Raw genomic sequence first — 12966 nt, 5'->3', positions numbered from 1 at the left:
GGGAATGCACGTGTGTGTGTGTGGATTGCGGAATTATCCAAGATATTTACTTACTACTCTTTTAAATAAATGCACTCCTTTTATTTTGACACCTATTACAGCAATTTTATATACTTCTACTTGCTCTTTTCCACTAGTGGTTAAGGGAAAACAACTGCAGCTAAGAAAGAATATGGAGGGGCAATAGAAGCCATGAGGTTTAGTCTTAGTACCTTTCTAACACCAGCATCAAGATCCAAGTAACCCTGAGCCTGAATTGACTTTGAGGAATGGAATGAGATGGGAAAGGGGAAAATGGGTAAGCAATAGTAGGACTTCTTGACTGATGTATCCACACAGCAAGAAGTGGATACATCCACTATGGATATAGGGGAAGTGGACATAAGGGAAATACTCAGAAAGAAAGAGGATATTACTAACACAAAATGTGCCTTTGATATCCTATTTGTTATCTATCTCTTTTTTTCTGTTATTTACTCATTTTACAAACTACTTGAGGAAGGGACTGTCTTTACTACATCTCTGTACAAAGTCTAGCAAAATGAGGCCCCAATTCTTCTGGATCTCTTGGATGCTATTACACTACAAAGATAATAATGGTCAGGACAAGGTATGAACTATGTGTCTGTGGAAGGTAAACTAACTATACTTTATGCCCTGACACATGGGTGGTATATATCATAGGATCATAGGAGAGTGGGGCTGGAAGATACCTTGTCGTATCATCTAGTTCAGCTCCTTGTTCAAGGCAGGATTGTCCCTGAATAAACCACCCCAGCCAAATGCCCAGGGATGGGGATTCTATGACTTCTCTAGACAGTCTGTTCTAGTGCTTAACCACCTTCATAGTCCGAAAGTTTCTCCTAATATCCAGCCTAAAGTTCCCCTGCTGCAGTTTGAGGCCATTGCTTCCAGTCCCTGTCCCCTGTGGCTACAAAGAACAGTCTATCTCCATCCTTTCTATAATCATCCTTCAGGTATTTGAAAACTGTTATTCTCCTCACCCCCATTTGGTCTTCTGTTCTCCGGACTAAATAACCCTATCTCTTTCAGTCTTTCCTTATAAATGATGCTTCCCAGGCCACTAATAATTTTTGTCACTTTCTGCTGGACTCTTGCCAATCTGTCCATATATTTCTTGAAGTATAGGAGCAAAATCTGGACATAGTATTCCAGGTGAGACCTCACCAATGCTGAATGGAGTAGAAAATACTTCCTTTGATTTGTAAGCAGGATTTGTGTTCATACAACACAGTATGCTGTTGGTTCATATTCAGTTTATGGTCCACTGTAACACCCCAGGTCCTTCTCTACAGTACTGTAGTCTAGCAAGTCATTTGCCAGTCTGGATATATGCATGTAGTTATTCCTTCCCAAGTGCAGGACTTTGTACTGTAGGTGCTTATTCATTAGGATTGTGCAAAACTTCAGATGCTGATTTGATTCGGAGGAGATTCGGCCTGATTCGGCAGTCAAATCTCTGAATCTGAATCAAATCAGGAGACAAGTAAAAAGGTCCAAATCAATTTGAAGCTCTCTGAATAGATTTGTAAAAGATTCAGAGAGCTCTGGAGATTCAGACGGTCCCTGCTTGCTGCCGCAGGGACTTGTACCTGGACTTCATGCTGGTAAGTAGGGGGGAGGGGAGGGGAGGCTGAAGGAGAAGAGAGGGGACCATGGGGGGACCCCTGTCAGGCCTCATCCCCTGTCTGCTCCCCCAGCCCCCCTGAATACCTCCCCCACCCCATGGCTGCCCTGCCCAACTCCCCAGATCTTAAAAATATATTTTTTTAAAAAAGCCCTGATGCATCGGCTGCTGCCAGGTGGAGGAAGGTGATCCCCACTGCTCCCCACAGCCCCACACTGCATGGGGGGATCTGTCATGAGCCCCCATCCCCTGCCCACTCTCCCAGGGCCCCCATGGCTGCCCCGCCTTGCCCCACCTCCCAGTTCTATTAAAAAAAAAAGCCCCCACTCACCAGCTGCTTCAGCAGCCATCGCAGCTTCTAGGGGCTTGTGGCTGAGTCCCCCACACAGCGTGGGGCAGTAGGGTGCAGCAGGGATTTATCCCCCACCTGGCAAGAGCCAGTGAGCCTGAGGCTTTTTTTTTTAAAGAGCCAGGAGCTGGGCCGGGGGGGGCTGGGAAAGTGGGCAGGGGGCTCATGGCAGAGCCCCCCCATACAGCATGGTACAGTGGGGGGTAGTAGGGATGGGCCCCCCTGCCTGGCAGCAGCCGGTGGGGCCAGGCTTTTTTTTTTTTAAACTGGGAGCTGGGGCTGGGCGGGGCAGCCATGGCATGGGGGGGAAGGGCTGGGAAAGCAGGCAGGGGATGGGGGCTCATGACAGAGGCCCCCATGCAGTGCAGGGCAGTGGCAGGCAGCAGAGATCGCCACCGCCCTCCCATCACCTGGTAGCACCCAGTGAGTGCTGGGCTTTTTTATTTAAAGAGCCAGGAGGTTGGGGTCAGGTGGGGTAGCCATTGACAGGGCTGGGAGACCAAGCGGGATGGGACCTGTCCGATTCGGGGAGTCAGCCGATTTGGTGTCAACCATATCTCTGAATCAAATTTGGCTGAATTGATTCAGGACAGTGATTCAAATCACCAAATTGAATTAGTGTCTCCCAAATTGGATGAAGCCAAATCCAAAGCGAATACTAGCTGCTTTGCACAGACCTGTTATTCATGGATATGTTCAAATATAAACATGATGGTACCAGAATTTAACTCTTTTGTAAGTGTCAGAAAAATCTTTAGGATTTGAGGCCCAGTTTTTCATTAAGGGAGACCAGTTACTATCTTCATATCAAGTCAACCAATTAATAGCCTTCTTTACAGGGCAAAAATTAGAACTGATAAGTCCTACAGTGAATCTTAATATTTTCAATAAATGCTTGTAAATGTTAAACTTAAATTTCATTGAGTCATTCTGTTCCTATTTTCTTTCAAGATTTTTTGGTCATTAATTGCACATGTACCCTAACATCTTCACCCATCTGCAGAAATCCCAGGTTTTATAGGGTGCTTCTGTGCCATCTTTTTTTTCTTCCACCAAATTTTGTAAAAATTGTATAAAATATGTACTCTATCCTATATTAACAGATACTAGGGGCCATTTTGTTTTCAAATAAGCCACCCAGGCTGGGGGCAGAAGTTACACATAAACCAGTATAAGTGATCAGAAACAGGTTTAGATCTGTAACACAACAAAAGTTCAGTGCACATAAACCACTTTCAAAATGGCCAAAAAAGGTTTAAGAGAGACCTGGATGCATGTAGTATCAGACTTAACTGATTTAGGTTAAATTGGTTTATTAAACTTCTGTCCAAGATCCCCTCCAGATTCAAGTTAACTCACAGTCCCCCAGCATCCCAGGATACTGTGCACCTCCCCCCCCCTCGCACCATTGCAGGGTTGGCAGGCTGAGTTTGGCCCAAGCTTTCTCCTCTAGCCAAGCCAGAAGGCATGCTCTAGCACCCCCTCCTTCTGGCCTGAGCCGCTACAGGCATGTGGCTGCATTTCCAGAATCAAAAGTGATTGTCTGTTCACTTGCTTATTGGTTCAATCTACACAGCTTAAACTAACCTGCAAAGATGGAATTGATTCAGCCTTGGGCTTTTTGACAGTCTGTAATTAGCCTTAGAAGTCATCACGTGTATGAACGTTTGCATTTTATGCACAATTTAGTATGACTGTAAATGGAGGTGGACATATGCAAATTGCAATCTGCATGTGCTCTGGAGTTTTCCATTTTTTGTGGAAATATAGGGACACAAACCCATGTGTTACAATGTGTACTAGGAAAACTCTGTATTTTTTAAAATTTGATGCAAAATGGATAAAAAAGTCTCCTCATCTTCCTTTTTCTTTAAAAAAAAAAAGGCTACACTTGCCTTTCGACTGACCTTACTGCTGATTTGACTTCTATTATTCTCTCTAATAGTCCCCAAAATACTTATGGCTTTACCATGTATCTCTAGGTTAGACATACAACAGGTTGGTTTAGGAATTTAATACAGTTAAATATACCAGTATACATGCTCTGTCAACATTTTTCCTTCTTAGTGCCATTTTGTTTCCAGAGATAACAACACCTACAGCAGCCCTACAAAGAACTAACAGATCCACATTTTGTCCTTTATGTTGCTATGCAGCTACCTTTGACATCAACAAAAGCCATACATTCCTGCAGCTGAGAGTGGAGGTTCATGTTTTTATGCAAAGAGTCAAATCAATTGGGCCAGATAGAATTCTGGTGATTTACAGTATGTGAAGATCTGTCTCAAAGGTTTTGACAGAGAATTTTCTGAGTTTGCTATTTGGGGTCTACTGCCATGTTTCTGTGTCTTTAAGTAGTCCTTTCAAGGTAGAATATATACATCTTGACATTGACATTGTCATTGTCATTGTAGTTAGACATTTTGTTCGCACTATTAGAGTAAAAGACAATCATTGATAGTATCAGATGGTAAAGGCATTGCTAATGTCTGCTTCAAGTGATATTTTGCATATTTTTCCTTTTGGGTTTTTGTTCGTTTGTTTTTTAAATCAGGATAGCTTGCTTGTGGAAAAAAGGTTAATTTCCTCCTAAGAAGCACATGCAGACAAGAGAAGAGCAGTTTGATGTAATTGTAAATGAATATGAACTTTATTCAGATAAAGTTAATCACCTTACTTCTCTGCTTCAAAATACAGCATGTGAAAATCCAAAGGACAAATGAAAATGCTGAGAAGTCTTCCACTGAAGTTCTAGATGCTCACACATGTCTAACAAGGCTAATTTCATTTTTCTTCCTTGGCAGGAGTTGAAGACAGTGCTGTCCTTCCCCCAGTACCCAGGGGAGTTCCTGCACCCTGTGGTATATGCATGTACCGCAGTCATGCTATTGTGCCTCTTCGCGTCCATTATCACCTACATTGTGCACCACAGGTAAAAATTCAGTTTGAAGCACATGGACATTTATGTTAGTGGCTGCTACATTGAACTGAAGACAACCTTGTTTTTCTCTTCTTTTAGCAAAAAAGTGAAGTGTTTCAGTGAATTTAGTTACTGTCAGCTGCTAAAACCCACAGTATAATGTTGCCAAACAAGAATATGAAATGGCATTTCACAAATATTTTTTTTAAGTTTCCACAAAGCATATATTCTATTTTATTTATACTTGGATCTCTGAATGAAAGGGGAGCTGAACTTTTCCTTCAAAACATTTGTAGCATGATCCCAGTGCAAGGTCCTCTAACAGTAACTTAGTGAAATGTGTCCTTTTGCACTCCCTTTGAAAAGTACACAATAAATACATGTGTGCATCTTAGGATACCTACAGAAATACAAAATGCAATGACTAGAAAACTGTAAAGCTGTGAAACATTACAGTGGCTATGTCCCAAGCTGTAGTTTCTGCTGAGTAGCCTCTCTAAATGGCTTTATGCTGTTCTGCAAGTTCCTTATTTCCTTTATAATGTGACACTGAAGACAAAGCTCTGTGATATGATCTTATATGTGGTCCTATACTACTTGATGCTAACTTCAAGTTCTTCAGTAATACCTCTGAAAGAAGTGTTGGTATCCAAGAACAAGCTTATGTAAATATATATGTGTAAAAAATGTATTAACATTTCCTGTTTTAAAGTCTGTTTGGTTTTAGAAGTTTGTTTCTATTTACAGTATGTAAATAATATATATGTTGCCATTTTAACCATATACAGTAACTAAACGTCATTAACATTTTTTATATTGTTAATGATGTTTAGTTACTGTATAGGAGTTGTACTATAGAAGAGGCTAAATATTAAGAATGTACTTAATGCACTGAATTTTGATTCATATCTTCCTTTTAATCCTTCAGAGTTGTCATGTTGAACTACTGTATGTCTGACCTCACATCCTGCAGTAAGCCATGTATATATATATTCCTTTTCATTCAGGACCTGATTCAAAGCCCATTGAAATCAGTAGAAACTTCCCACCCCCATTGACGTCAACGGGATTTAAATCAGGCCCTCTATTCTGTAGGTAGCCTTGTGTTCAGGAATCTGAGGACTCAGATCTATTAAGCTAAATATATCTTTTCCAAAAGTGTGATTTTTGCTATAGACATGTAATTTTTTTAAATGTTAATTTTGAACAGCACAATCCGAATCAGTAGAAAAGGATGGCACATGCTGCTCAACTTCTGCTTCCATACGGCTCTTACTTTTGCTGTTTTTGCTGGTGGAATCAATCGTGTTAAATACCCAATTATATGTCAAGCTGTAAGTATCTTTATTACTTTATTCTTATTTTAAAAAGAGAAGAAGCCTTGAAGCTGTTCATTTCAACATAATGCTGATAGCCTTCTTTCTTATCAAAGGTTCTCCTAGGTTCTAGCAAACGTATCCATTGTTAGGAGAAATCATTATATGGTCTGCTAAAGCACAACACTGGACAGCAGGAACTCTGAATTCAGTTTTAGGCTCTGCCACTGAGCTATTGTGTAAACCTGGGCAAATACATTAACTTTTGTCTTTGTGAAAAAAATATTTCTTTCTGAAAATTAAATGTTTTCTCTGCTCCATGAATAAAGGTGCATAGTTAAAAGCACTTTATTACTGCTGTGGCTAACTATCGTTGAAGAAAGTGTATGTGTGTGTGTGCATAAACCTACCTCTTTCAGTCTTGTAAAGTAGGCCCCTGGGGCCCAATGTGTGATTACAGAATATATTTTGGGGTAACTTTAATGTTTAAAATATAATTACATCTCTAAGATCAACTCAAAATAGGTAGACAGTGTTATGTCTTGCTGACCGAGAGAAGGTTTGGAAAGGAAGTCTGTGCTATAGAACTTCACTGAGCAACTTTGTATGCAATAGGTGCTATGCAGGTTGTACTGTCCCCATCTCATCATCTTGCTTCATTTTTATATGGAAATATGCATTCCCTGAGATGCACAGACAGAGCAGTCCTCATGCTGCCCTGGATACATGGAGTGAGACTGTGACTGGTCCCTGTACAGAATATGAAAAGGAGAGGACTGTTTCAGCCTTTCTCCCTTAGTGAAGCTTTACGGCGAGGGACAGACACTCAAAAAGCCCACGCCTGAATTGATTCAATCTTCGCAGGTTAATTTAACCTGCAGAGAGTGAATCAGTTTCCAAGTGGATAGATGTTCCCTTTCTACTCAGGAAATGCAGGCATGTGCCTGCAGTGGCTCAAGCCAGAAGCCCCGGGGCACTAGAGCAGCCCTCCTTTGCACAGGTAAGCTGAACTGAGGAGGGGGCATGGCCAGGCCCCGGCAGGCCAGCCCCAGCAGTGCCCTGACAGCTTGGAGCAATCTCAGCCCCAGAGGGGAACTCTTCTCATTCCTCCCTCGCCCACCGCTCCGTGTTCAGGAGGAGGGTCCTGTTCTGTGCTGGGGGGCTCATCCTCCTCCTCCTCCCCTGCTTGCCCCTCCCCTGCCCCTCCTCCGTCAGGAGGGGGGCTCTGTGAGGCTGCCTGGCCCCAGAGGGGGACTCTTCCCCCTGCTTCTCCCCCATTACTGAGGGGGGCTCCAGGGGATGCTGCCCAGTCCCACAGGGGGCTCTTCCCCACACTTGTCCCCCCTGCAGGGCAGGGGGAGGCTCTGCTCCATGCTGGGGAGAACTCTTCCCCCTTCTCATCCTCCCCTCAGAGGGTCAGCAGGAGCACAGAGCTCAGCTGGGCAGGATGTGGGTGTGAGGATGGGGAGTGTGGGGACCCGCACACACTCCCCCATGGCATGCAGCCCCCGCTGTCTGGCAGTAGCAGCAAGCAGGGAGGTCAGGGCATGGGGTGGTCAGTGCGCTCATGCCCAGGGCAGGTGCAGCTCCAGCCAGTGCTGCATGCAAAGGAGGGAGCAGAGTCTGCCCTATCATTGGGGCTCTGCTCCCCCCGTCTGCAGCTCCAGCACTCAGGGTGGGGGAAGCCCCACACTGGAGCCTGCTGCTTTCCCTATCCCCTGCTGCACAGGTCCCCTGCACTCTGCCCCCTGCTTCTGCGTGGAGGCCAGCATGGGCCTTCATCTCTGTGCAGAGCTGCAGGTGTACAGTGTGGAGCCCCTGCAGTAGAGGCAGCTAGCACTGTGCTGGGGGCGAAGAGTGCAGCTGCGCACAGCCTGCCCAGCCACTTCTTTCCCTAGGGCTCCTCACTGTGTGCCTGCAGCTCCCCACACACAGAGGAAAAGCCCCATGCTGGACTCTGCGCAGAAGCAGGGGGTAGAGCCCCCCCCCCGCAGAGCACAGGGATTGGCACAGCAGGGGACAGGGGAAGCAGCAAGCTTCCCCCTCTGCTGGTTTTCACTGAAGAATTCCATTCAGAAAATGTCTGTGAACACAACACTGTTCTTATCAAACAGCATTAGCACTGAAACCTGTAATCTGAAGTATGTATTCTCCTTTCCTTCAACAGTTTATGGTCCTGAGACCCAGGCCAGTGGCATAAGCAAATGGATGTTCTCTGTTTGTTACTTGTGGTGGAACTGAGCCTACATAATAAAGCCACATTAATAACATTAGAAGTTCTGTACTCACTTCTAATTAAAAAAATGAACAGAGCTTTATAGTTTGATCATTTAAGGGGATAAAACATTCCCAGTAATAAATCTTCTCTGAAACCAATGGCTCAACTTCCTTTGTTATCTAATTTATAAATGATTCTCTTGGCTTGAGACAATGTCTATTCTTTTAATTACGAATATTATATCTTCATGCTCATATTTCAGTTGATGATTCAGAAAATGTTACTATTACTCTTCTAAGCACTCATAATTTCTCAGTAGGCATACTAAAACACTAGAATATAAACTGTTCCTTCTTTTTGCATAATATAATATTCTTATTCTGTAAAATTTAATTGAGATACAATATCTTAATTAGAATAGCTACCCAGGGAAGGCACAAAAAATTACCCATCATACTTTGCATTATTCCTGCCTGAGGAAAGCAAACAAAACAGGGAATTCTGTCCATTTTTTATGAAGCATTTATTGTCATTGCATGGGTGATATTAAAATAGTATTTGACCTATTGTTAGTATAGCTTGTACTTATTGTGTAGGTGTGTTTTTAAATGTAATCTACTTTAATATAGTTGTAAAATATTTTGGATCTTTGTAATGTGCCAATGAAGATTTTTAAGACTAGACTTACTAATGCATTCATTGGTAGTTACTATATTTACCCAAATCCAAGACAACTCTGAATTTAAGATGACTCCCCAATAATTAGGTTCTATACATAGTGGAAAAGCAGTAGCAGGGAGCCAGGTAGTGGGGAAGCAGGCAGTGAGGAGGTAGAAAAGGGGTAGGCAGTGGGGATGTGGTAAGAAAGCAGGTGTTGGTAGGGTTTAAACAGCCTGCCCCTTGCCCCCCCCCCCATTATCCCCTTTGCCACCTGTCCCCTCCACCCCTTTCTCCTTTCTGTCCCCCCCATTGCTGCCCCCCTGCTGCTGACCTGTTCTATGCTTGCACCTCTAAAACATGCAATCCCCTTTGTGCCTGCCCCAAAGCTTCTTCCCCCTGCAGCCTCTGCTCTGCCTCCACCTGTCTTCTCCCAGCACTTATCTTTCAGCTCCATCAGGGCTCCAGCCCCACTCCTGCCCTGTTGCTCTGGCTGTAGTCCAGTCCAGTAGCAGCACAGTGGCAGTAGCTCCAACCTGAACTCTGGGGCCCAGATATATTTGTACATGACTTTCAGAAACATTCATAAAGATTATGAGCTTCTTTAATGCAGCAAATGCATTTAAGGATGTATGTTATATGACATTATTTTATATGACACAGTTGAATATTTAATTATTCCAAGACAAATATCTCTTAATATCTAGTCAGTTGCATAGTAATTAATCTCTGAGTTGCAGCAAATATAAACATAATTTATCATTTTCTTTATCCATAGTTAGCATTTCAAGGTAGAAGATGAGTTTGTAGGGCAGCCATGGCCATGCAATTACATAATCACAAATGACCATCTGTTCTTATAATCATTGTCTAGTTATTTACCTGCCAGTTTGCATGGTAACAGTGCACTATTAACAGTGATAATGAAAAATTGATTTAGCTAAATGAGTTAATAATTCTGTTATGAGTAATACATAAACTACAGGAATTTTTTAATAAAACACATTATCTACGGTAGTTATTGCTTGTCATGGTATTATGCCAAATCCTGGGCTGCTGGACAGCATAGACACATTATGCTGTTGGAGAAATCTAAGCAGAGACCCTGCACACATATGTTCAGGGCCAGGTGCCTATGGTATCTCACCCACCTAGCACCAATCCCTGACAGTAAATAACATCAGTACATCCTAGGCCCAGTGTACACTGAATCTCTAATACAAGCTGACTGACAGCAGCAGACACTTCTGTAAAATCCAAGGTGGGGATCTTTCAACTTGTAGCACAGGTTGAAAAAATATCCTCTCCCAGAAAATTGCCTCTGCACCTTCCTTGCCTGCTAATGGTACACCTTAAAAGTCACAGAGGGACCCCAGGTAGTACTTATCACTTTTATGCTAACTCCGTGGGGATTACTGCTACAGAAGGATTTGAGGGACTAGTGCTGCCAGGCAAACACATGGCTCCTTGCTTTCCCTACACCATGTCCCATGCCTCACAGATGGCATTCTGCTTGTTGTATCCGGTCCACACCACCCAGCTGGGCAGGCTACTAGCTCCTGCTCATAGGTGGGCCACATTCAACTGTCATATCCGAGTATTGTCCCCAAGTGGGACACACTCCTACTCATGCCCTTCCACTGAGCTGTATTTGGCCATCACATCCAGTTCACTCTATTATCCTATCAGATTCATTCTGTTGTCCTGTGCATTTTGCTCATATCTGGTTCATGCCCCAACCAGGCCACCTTCTAACTCATATCCTCAGCTAGGCCATACTCCTTCACTCAGGCCACTCAATTCCTCTTGGGCCCATTAACTTCACTTAGGGTTCACAACCCTATTCAGACCTTCTCCCCTTCATGAAGATGTGTCTCTGATGTTCTCAGGCCTTCTCCCCTTCATATAGATCTGGCTCTGGCTTGCTCAGGCCTCTCCACATCCCTACATCCTGCCATGATCCAGATGGTCTTCCTTCTTGCCCCTCGCTTTTCTGTTATGGTGAGCTCCTTTAGCCTTCCCCGTCCATGGGGTAACCCACAAGGCAGTGGGTGCTGAGGCTTTCTCAAGCCCTATCCTCACCTTTCACTGTGGCATTTCCTGTGGCATTTCTTGGGGGCTGCTCTGCCACAGGCAGTCCCACCATACCAACCAACCCATCAGATGTGGTTTTTGATCTTGCCTAGGAACAACATCAGGCCTACCTGGTCTTACTACCCTTCCTCATGGGCCTCCCTCCAAGATGTAGTGCCACTCCTGGTGTTTTTAAGCCGTGTTCTCCTGGCCTTAGGGGTCCTTACATGGACCCTCATTGACTAGTACTACTCCTTGGATGACTGCCACTCATCATCACATGAGCTATGATGGCCCTGGCCTCTATGTGTCTGCTGTAGTCCCAATCCGGGGACCTCTGGCTTCCCTGAGGCCCTGGCTGCATTGCCAGGCCAGTTGAGATGCCAGGCTCTCTGCAGCATTGGCCAGGCTCTCTGCAGCATTGGCCACTTCTGCAGTGGTCTATTTCATACCTTTTTAGCCCAGATGGGCCCCAGCCCCACACAGGTCAGTCAAGGTCCTCACAGAGGACCAGTACAATTAGCCATCAGCCCTTCTCTATCCTAGGTCCTCCCTCCTGGGCCCTTGTTACAAATCTCTCTTCTCCCTATGAGGCCAGAGGCCCCTTCAGCTCATATCAGCCCCACTTTATGGATACACTCCGACCTTGCACATGGTCTCACATGCTGTGGCCCTAGCTCTCCGGGCCCACTTGATCAATCTTTATAGGCTGATGACTTTGCCCTGCTCTCTGAGCTGGTCCAGTAATGCCTAGGCCTCAGTTTCCTCTACTCCTCTCTCCCAGGGCAAACCTGTTTTCTCCTGAGCTCTGGGAATACAGCCCTCTTTCCTTCCAGGCTGGCTTAGCTCTTCCCAGTCCTCACTGTTCATGCTTTACCCTAGGGCTAGCCTCTGGTCTTCTCCCCAGATACCACCCTCTCAGCTGTTTGCAAGGCTTATGGACCTCACTCCAGGTCCCTAGGAGCCTCCACCTCCCCAGTAGTTCCTACCCTATCCTCCAGTGGTACATATGGCCCTCAGGAGCTGGCGTCTTCTCCCTAATCAGGGCTGCTACTTCAGCTCCTCCAGTGTTGCAGCCATTTTGTCTCTTAGCCTGGGCTTATGCCCTGTCTCAGTCCAAGATCCTACTAGTCAGCTGCCCCTCAGCAGTCATGTGAGGCCTCCCCTAATTCACCCCATCTGTCCGCCTCTGCATTTGCTGACTCCTCAATTGAATCGGCCTCATCTGCTGGGGCTCTGCAGTCTGTCTGGCTCTTTTAAAGTGGCCTGCCACAATGATAATACCCCATATCCTGCCTAAGTATTTTAGCAGGAGGAGAGGGTGAAGAGAGTCTCATTCTTCTTTTTACAAGTATAGCCATTCACATAAATCTGTTATCCCAGTGCAGAGCCTATTTGCATAGTTACATGTGACTCACATATCTGTCAAGTCTTCATAAGTAGGAGCCAAGATTTGGCTCATCTTCTGAAATTTTTGTAACTTGATTGGATCTGAAACAGAAAAACACTGGCCCTTGTTAAACACTACAGAACAGAACTATCACATTTTCTTTCAAGTAGCATGTAGCTGCAAAGGATGATCCTAGTGTAAAACTATTGCAGGGGTGGGCAAAATATGGCCCGTGGGCTAGATCCAGCCCATGAGGTCATTCTATCTGGTCTGCGGGGCCCCTAAAAAAATTTTGAAAGTTAAAATGTATCTGTCCTCAGTTCCTGTCAAAGATTACAGGAACCAGGGGCAGTAGGACCCAGGGGAAGCCCTGGAGAGCTCCTGCAACAGCAGGG

At 44.6% G+C, this 12966-nt stretch overlaps 1 protein-coding gene across 3 annotated transcripts in view; it reads left to right on the top strand.

The window, feature by feature from the left end:
• Positions 1–12966, top strand: part of ADGRA1 (adhesion G protein-coupled receptor A1) — an 841033-nt gene that overhangs the window by 729175 nt on the left and 98892 nt on the right. For all 3 annotated transcript variants that reach the window (XM_019502677.1, XM_019502678.1, XM_019502679.1), the window contains 2 exons: positions 4802–4929; positions 6128–6251. In XM_019502677.1, the coding sequence (XP_019358222.1) occupies positions 4802–4929; positions 6128–6251 (252 nt within the window). The remainder of the gene's footprint in view (positions 1–4801; positions 4930–6127; positions 6252–12966) is intronic.

The sequence above is a fragment of the Gavialis gangeticus genome, unplaced genomic scaffold (genome assembly GCF_001723915.1).
Source record: "Gavialis gangeticus isolate Ggan-Ray unplaced genomic scaffold, GavGan_comp1, whole genome shotgun sequence".
NCBI lineage: Eukaryota > Metazoa > Chordata > Crocodylia > Gavialidae > Gavialis > Gavialis gangeticus.
The sequence above is the reverse complement of the archived record's forward strand: the minus strand, read 5'-3'. Positions and strand labels throughout refer to the sequence as shown.